Raw genomic sequence first — 8,737 nt, forward strand, 5'->3', positions numbered from 1 at the left:
CAGATGATACCTTTTCATCCTCTCGCTCCTCCAACACGCCTGCCTACATTAGCCTGTTATTCTGTCCTCCTTACAGCATGCCATTAAGCAAGCTCTTGGAGCTAAACGTACACATGTGCACACTTCCTTTAAACCAGGCGCATCATCACAGTCTTTTCAAACAAATGAGTTTGCCCACTGGCAGCCTGTTTGCGCTAAGCATCACCGGCTCCATCAGGAGTAGAGGAGAGAGGAGAGAGGGCGGGAGTCCATGAGCCGAGCGCCTTAGAGGGGCAGCAGATAATAGACTTAAAGAGGTCTGGAGCACGCTGCACAGAGAGATTAGAGGTAAATACACACACACACACACACACACACACACACACGCCACAGGTGCACACTGGGGATGCCACATACAAATGCACATGCTTCACACACACAGAAACATATCACACTAACATATCCAGGTCAGATATGCACAGTGTAGGAACAGCTAATGAGCAAAATATGGAAATAAAAGCAGTTGTTTTTCTGTATGTGTGTGTGTGTGTGTGTGTGTGTGTGTGTGTGTGTGTGTGTGTGTGTGTGTGTGTGTGTGTGTGTGTGTGTGTGAGAGACCCTTAAAACAGGCATGAATGGGAGTGACCCATCACAGATCATGATGTCACTCCGTCAATAACAGCTGCAGTTGTTGCAGAGTTGTGAGGCAGACAGAAGGTGAACAATTGGAGGTTAAGTTATTTTCCTCTTTCAGTCGTCCACTCGTGGAAGAAGCCACCTCCCCCATCATTAAACCCGTCCTTGCTTGTTATTGGTCGAGAGGAACCCAACCCAGGGTTGAGAGAGCTGAGGTGAGTAGTGCAGACATCTCACACTCACTTGACAACGAGAAGGGGGAGGGGAGGGAGAGCGAGAGAGAGTGAGAGCGAGAGCGAGAGAGGCAACATAGTCTCGTATTGGTTAAGGGTGTTTGAATCTCAAGCACAAAAGGCTGGCGCTACAAATGAGGAGCCACATACGCTGCACTGCGGGCCTCAGCTCCTACCTGCTCATTATTTTTAAGGGGTCACTTAGGCCTTAATTGTTTTGTTCCATTTTTCTGTAGTCGCTTAGAGTTACAAACACGTTTTTGGTTACAAAAGGAAGCCCTGTGTCATGAGGAATGGATTACCAATACTTCCAGATGCCATTATGGCACCGTGGCACCTTGCAGTTTCCTCTTACTAATTAAGGTCATTCTGGAGCGAGCGGACCCTGGCGTTCTCCTGACTGACGGCTAGTAAGTTCATTGATTGACACAATAAGTGCAATGCCTTGCCGTAACAGCTGCTCATTGTAATTAGTCAAATTACCAGCCCCACACACACATGCAGTTCCCATTCACAACCAAAAGCATCAATCTGGCAAAGCAGCCACTGGTGTTAGGATCAGGCTAATTGATTAGCAATTTGTTTAATACCTCAACAAGATGAGATCACACCGCTGACCCTGCTATTTTGGTGGAGCTCAAAAGTATGTAGCTCAAACTATGCCTTGTTAAGGCTAAATGTGTTTGTGCTTTGGTAATTACAAAGTGATTACAGTTCAACTCAATTGTTTTTTAATCTTGGTCCCCATATAAGTATAGGCGAGGTTATTAACAAAACACAAATGATTTGTCATGCTACCTTGCACCCAACAACCAATACTCCCATATGATGCCATTCAGCATAAACATCCCGGGCATCTATGGACAGGTGGAAGCAGGCGGTGCCCAGTAAGACTATCCAAGAATACTTCAGCAACTTATAAACCAGACAATTAAATTCCATGAAAACGCCTTGCATTAAAGTGTACACTGATCCGCTGACAGTCCAGCAACCGTTCTATCGCTCTCCGTCACTTCGGCCTGTCCACATCTACACACATACAGATATGCCACAAACACAAACACAAACACACACCTTAACAACTTTCCGGCCGGACAAGACGATATAAAACCACAACCATTTCGCCTTCTCCTCGAGATTCAAGGGCAAACAACACACACACACACAAATCATCCTGTTGAAGACTTAGTGGTGTCCACATGGCACACTGAAACACCCGCCGAAACATGTCCCACTTCACCCAGCCACCTTGTGCCAGCCCAGACAATTAACAGTAATGACAACGATATGTTTGGATTCCCTGGATGTCCCCTGGGCCCACCAACTGGCAGATGTCTCTCCGATGACAAAGAGTTGAAGCGCTCCCAGCGGCCATAACAGGGCCCCCGCCGGCAGCCAAATGACTTGTCTCCCAGAGGCACCCCTCCCTCTGTCATTATCAGCCAGGCTCTGTCCAGCAGCTCATTCGCCCACTGGAGAACAAGGGGACAGGGAGGCCTGTGCTTTATACATAAAACACCAGCAGGAACGTGGGCCAAGGTGCGTATTGCTGCAGATTCTGGGGTCCCGATGTTTGTACCCTGGTCTGGGGGCAGGGCGGATGGAATCAGTCAACAATATTTGTCCCCCCATTCGACGGCCACTAGACAGTCGCTGTGAGTGCTTGATTCATTCCATTATTACATTGCACCCTCAGCCGGCCCGGCGCCTAATGGATCCTATAGGGCTTGTACATCATGCATCCCAATGCATCATGGGATTTTTTTGTTGGTGATACCACATTTTCTCAGGGGTTGTGGTTCTGTAAAAAAACCTATACCAACGTTAATATACCATGACCTCGGCTAATGAAAACGTTGTTACGCCACGCCTGGCATTCCAAACACAACAATGTCTTCCCGTAATGACAAATATTTTCACGAGGAATTACTAAACAATGACCAAAAATGCATTACTACCAACACAATAACTACAATAACAATAACTTTAGTAATTCAAATGTTCCTATGAGTCATTGGGAAGTGACGTCGCAATGAACAGGCCCTATATCTCGGCATGGTAACTAACCTCCAGTGTGATTGTGCTGTGGGGGGGGATTTAAGATCAGCTGGGTTTCATTCTCAGATCCCTCGCTCGCCCTAAAGCCATCATGGCCATTGATTGGTTCAGTGCAATTTTGATCTGATTTCAGCCCCTGACGATCAATGGGTCGCAGGCTCCCTTCCTGTCCCTGCGAGTGGGAGGGGCTAGGACGGGGGCTGCATGCTGCATATACAGCATGTGTACATTAAAACAGACGTCAAAACAGGCCATCAGGGACATTCATTTTGGTCTCTTGACCACGCATCAGGATAAACCCCTCATCTTATTTCCTGCCGCAACTTCCATGAAGCAACTTGCTGTCTTGGATAGTAGGAAATGCAAATTCGAGAAAGATCTAAGAACCGTCTATGGGTATCCCGCAACCGGATGCAGACACACACACACACACACACACACACACATGTGCGCACCCACTCCCACACGGACAGCTGAACGTGCTGTCGGACCTATCCCACACACTCCCATTTTAAAAAATAAACAGCCCTTCAGTCTCTGCATTGATTTTCCAGCAACAGATCACATTATAGATAGTACACGTGGCTGGTTGTCTGTATTGACTTTTGAGGAACAGTGAGAGCGAAAGGACAGAAGAAGAGAGACCTAGAGAGAGAGAGAGAGAGAGAGAGAGAGAGAGAGAGAGAGGGAGAGAGAGAGAGAGAGAGAGGGAGAGTGAGCATGCGAGATAAGGTGGTTTGTATAAGTCACATGGTTTCTAGTCCTGGTTGTGAAGCTACCAGGGAGTAATTGGTGGTTATTACTCGAACACGTTCAGTTAAAAAATCTACCAGCACTGTGGAAGCTCCTGTCCCATCAGGGGCCTCCCACGAGACATGTAGCGGTTGATCCAAACGGTCTGCCCTGTGCACAGCTCCTAAGAGCTCTATGCACAAATGAACACCATTTCTAGCGCTGAGTTGGCTGAATGCGTCCGCGTCATCCATCATTCTTGCATATCATGCGTGTCAGATAAACATTCACAAACGCATGCATACAACACAATCTGTTGTGGATGATTTCCTGACGGACATGCTTGACACACAAGACGTGTGAAAAAAAGGGTGTATTGTCGCCCCTTTCGTCACATGTCAATTCTGTCAAAGGGTTGTGAAAAAAAATCATACCATCTCATGAATAAAAGCCAGCGATGGCTGAACAATGCCAGCGTGTTTTTCCTACAGGGCAGCTAGAGGCAGCTCTCCTTTTAGACACACACTCCACATTTCTATCGCTTAATGCAACAAAAAAAATCACCACCATTCATCACCTGCCAAAGTCCAGCAAAGCACACCAGGAACCATAAGAGATAAGACAGAGAGACCCAGAGGCAGACAGAGAGGGGGATAGGCGTAAGGTATGGACTCACAGGCGTTGGTGACGGCAAAGCTGTTGGCCGTCTCGATGTTGTCCACATGAGGCACCAGGTTGAAGGGGGCTTCCGAGGCGTTGGGGCTGGTGTTGTGGAGGAAGATGGCCAGCCGGAAGGCTGTGTACTCCTGATCCGTGTTCCGGATGAACAGCCCCCCTGCAGAGAGAGAGAGAGAGAGAGAGAGAGAGAGAGAGAGAGAGAGAGAGAGAGAGAGAGAGAGAGAGAGAGAGAGAGAGAGAGAGAGAGAGAGAGAGAGAGAGAGAGAGAGAGAGAGAGAGATGGTTCAGGGGTTCCAACATGTCCACTGCGAAAGGTACAGCGTTTGATCCTCAGTGTCTGCAGTCTACCTGCAGGCCATATGCCGGTGATCCCTTGATAAGATGCCTAACCCGCCCTTACCTGCTACTTCATGTCCTGTATCTCAATTCCCTGGAACCTGAGTTGGATGCAAATGTCTGCTAAATGAGGAGATAAGGTAAATAGTCCACCAGACCTAGTGAAAACACCAATGGTAAATAGATGTATACACACAGAGGGGAACAACACTGACACCGCACGTAATGAGAATTGGCACATGCTGCGCTTACAAATGTTGACATTGCTAACAGTCTAGGCTGATGTCCCCGCGTTGGAGGTGTTCCAAGAGAGTGTGTGAAATAAGGCACAATCTGCGCCGCTGAAACACAGCATAATGTTTAGTAAAACAAAACTCTCGACAGCTGTATTTACAGTAAGTAAAAAGGCTGGTAGAGGAACGACTTAACCTTGGAAGCAATCTTTCTCATCCTCCCAGAAAAATGACCCTGGGCAACGGAAAAATAATCCTGTGCAGCATGGGTCCCGTTCATTAAAGCAGCCAAGCAGAGCCAGAGAAGTCTCTATCTACGTCACAAGACAGCCCCCCCCCCCCCCCCCTCCGCCCGATTTATCTTATACCTTGCAGGGCTTATGCCAGTTTATGCAGAGTAATCTTAACCAAACGGTTCTACGTCAGTGGAAATAGAACAACCACCCACCCCCACCCCCACCCCCACCCACCAATGGCTCTTTTATATTGTCTCTTTTTATATTATATTGTATATGGTTATATTGAACTTCTGATTAGATTATACAGAGAGAAAGAAACAGTTCCTGGCTTTTGGATGTTCTGAGCAAAAAAAAAAAAAGCAATTGGAAACGCTCACTAATTGGGATAGTAAAGCACAGAGTCAGACATTTACTGTACATGTTCAAGGTGTTTTATGTGAAGCTCCAGTACGCTACAGATCAAGGCCAGGACAGCTTAAGAACAGATCTACCAAGGTAGGCGTTAGGGAGTCTCGACAGGCAAGGTTGAGAAAGAGCATCTACTCAGGGCTTGGTGTCTTCTTGTGTGATGCTGACATCGCTCAATAGATGAATCGCTCAAAATCACGCAACGTCCTACCCCATTGTCCAAAAGATGACTCTCAGGCCAATCATAATCACAGGTCAAATATGTATTCAGAGACCTCTGGCCTCTCGGGAGAGAATCCCTTGTGTGGGGAGTTTTCATTTTTATCTATGATTATGACCAAATTTGCTTTTTTAGGAAACTAGTTTCAGTGACCGTATCTTATCTTTACTGTTGCCAGTGTAGGTCTACAGTTCACCAGTTCAGTTATCCTATTTCATCTTGCTTGAATGCTTTTTTTTCCTGTGTAAATGTATGGTTAAGTAATGGTGAAGTGATGTAATGGAAAGAGGAAATGAGACGACACTTGATGTAGTGGCCAATCATGCTGCAGGAAGGAATGGTATTAGTCTCCCATGCCAATGTATATATAATTATGAAAACCATGGTGTCATCAAAACTAGTTATTAATACTTTTAGATTCAACACTCACAGAAATTGGTAATTTTAACAAACTGAGCAATTTCTTGAATAACAGAGGGATTCTGCCTTCTTGTTTTAAATAAGTGTACACGTTAAGCAGCAACAACAGAGGTGGTGGTGGAGGTGGGCTTTCCCCCTGCTGTATCCCTTCAACCTTATCAGCTTAATTCGTTATGACGGGCATCAACTTCACTACAAATCAATCGCCTATCCGTCAGTGGAGCAAACGCCACAATTCATCCGCATTTTACCCCATGGTAGGCAGCCCTACAAAATTGGTAAAAAAAAAAAAAGAAAGAATAATGACATATACTACTGTTTGAACTGTGCATTACATAGCGAGCCCCGGGACGGTGGCTTTAAGACGCGGGGTTTTGGTGCATTTATTCAAGCGGTAGTGCGGATGGGATACGGTCTATGACAGCCAAACAGTCCCTACATCCACTGTGCATTCCGACTACACACTTTTTTTTTCTCTCCAGACAGCCCCACATCGGATTGCTCCCTCTGCACGGAGCTCTGGTCTTGCTGCAGTGGCGCTTTCAAACATTCTCCGTGCATGCTGGAATATTATCGCCTTACGCCAACAAGCGTAGTCTCCTTGCATGTGCACGGCGCAAAACACACAGTGCCAACGGAATACACGCGTACATGTTTTAACTAGGAATAAAGAAGATGTATTTTATGAGGGTTTCGTTTTTTTTCACTTCTACATTGCTCACTTTGAGTGGTCCCGAGGTCTGATGTGACCACAAAAAAAGACCAACGCTGAGGACAGAGCGTTTCAACAAACAATTGTCATACATGTGCATCAGTTTTATTTGGCAGAATGACACTTACCTATCTGAACGCTGCTTGGGAAAGCACCCATTGTCAGTCCCCATAAGCCCGAGAATATCAATAGAAACTGATCACTAGAAATCCTCATTTTGTTTAGGTTAAAAACTGATGAGAGACATTGAGCAGGTTAAAAACCGGGCAAAAACACAAGATAAAAAAATAAAATCGAGATAGAACACATTTAACAATCCATGTCTGGGTTGAAAAAAAAAAGATTTATTTTCCCCCGCAGTGGCCCGATCACGCTGCTTCCCGGGTACTTGGTGGTCCGGCACTAGAAATGCTCCACAGTGCACAGGATGGGAGGGGGCACTACTGAATGGAGAGGGAAGGAATATTACTACACATGCGCCTCTTTCTCGACCCATGTTCCTGTGTTTCGTTTCCCCCACCCCGGCAAAGAGTTGCAACCTCCTCTTCTGCCCATCATTTTCTCTGACTGTGAGCCACACCGCGGATGACAGTCACCTTTAGTTTTGAACAGGACATTACGGTCCTTTTTGTATCAGACGGCGCCACGTGCTTTAGCATGTTAGCCGCACTGGGACCTCTGACAGTGGGCGGAATGTGGTGTCGCTGGCCCCTCTTTACAGTGCCACTTACGATGTAATGCAATGGCACACGACACTTCAAATGGCATTTGAACATTCTTGTCTGATGTGTGTCGTTCTTCTGCGATATGGCTGGAATTGGGAGCGCAGCCCAGCAACAGCAGCTGAACGTTTAGCGCGGTGTCTCCTGGGAGGAGCTTTTTAAAGTAGTTGAATAATTGGATGCTTCAAGTTGAGTTGCTTACGTTTTACTCCTCTGATGTGTGTATACTGCTATATCTCACATCCATCAAGGGAGTCTACTCTTTGTTTGGTTTTGATACATTTTAAGTAAACAACGTTTGGTCGGTTACCTTCTCTATCAAAATAAAAATAAAAGTCAATATCCGTGAGATCGAACGTGTCGGAGGGGCGGTCATGAACGCCTTTGGGAGCCGCAAAACCCCCAGTCGAGTAACTCCTGGTTGTGATCACTAATTTGTTTTCATAAGCTGTACGTATTGTATTTTTTACAGAGTACCCATTACCAAACATATGTTGAAATGCTTATATTTTCAATTGCAATTGCCAATTTGATGCAATATGTTTAAATAGTCTCTTGACCTGAACACAACGGACATATCAGGTAGTGCAGATGGGAATGTCCCATTAAACTTTCCACATGAAAAGCATAACAAGGCTGCAAATACTGGGTTGCAACACGCCTTGGAAAATCTGCGTATTATTAATAGTGGTTTTCCAGTCATTTATGACAAAATATCAAAATTGACTGTATCCGGGCTAAAAGTTAAGCGACATATCTCACGTTCATGTGGGCTATGTTCAAACTAACTGTTGCAACGTAGTCGGTCAAATGCGTGGCCAGCTTGTAAGGTTTTTGAAATATACGTATCCAGAAATATCCATCCCAGAAGTAAGATCGACTTAACTTTACTGAACACATTTGTAAGCTTTCGTCTTAATGTTTATTTTGCCAATAGTAGCAATGGTCATGCCTATTTAAACCGACAGCGTTAGCTAATGTGTGAACTATCAGAGGCCTGGCTGTCAAAAACTTGTGACTTTTTTACGTCGACTGCTTTTACATCATGATTTATAATCCGCCTCACTCGAATCGGTTCACAGATGTCATTGATTATAAACAAGAGTTTGTCAATTATGCCTCTCATTTAAT

The 8,737-nt window shown here is 45.5% G+C and overlaps 1 protein-coding gene across 2 annotated transcripts in view; it reads right to left on the reverse strand.

The window, feature by feature from the left end:
- gria4b (glutamate receptor, ionotropic, AMPA 4b) overlaps positions 1 to 7,397 on the reverse strand; it is a 68,743-nt gene extending 61,346 nt beyond the window's left edge. Inside the window, exons 1-2 of one of the 2 annotated variants that reach the window (XM_060056988.1) lie at positions 7,013 to 7,393; positions 4,315 to 4,473 (exon numbers count right to left, since the gene is read on the reverse strand). In XM_060056988.1, the coding sequence (XP_059912971.1) occupies positions 4,315 to 4,473; positions 7,013 to 7,100 (247 nt within the window). In that variant the 5' untranslated portion in view covers positions 7,101 to 7,393. Of the gene's footprint in view, positions 1 to 4,314; positions 4,474 to 7,012 lie in introns of both variants that reach the window. The other variant, XM_060056989.1, reaches the window with a different exon arrangement.
- Positions 7,398 to 8,737: the final 1,340 nt, after the last annotated feature.

This window comes from Gadus macrocephalus, chromosome 7, assembly GCF_031168955.1.
Source record: "Gadus macrocephalus chromosome 7, ASM3116895v1".
Classification (NCBI taxonomy): Eukaryota; Metazoa; Chordata; class Actinopteri; order Gadiformes; family Gadidae; genus Gadus; species Gadus macrocephalus.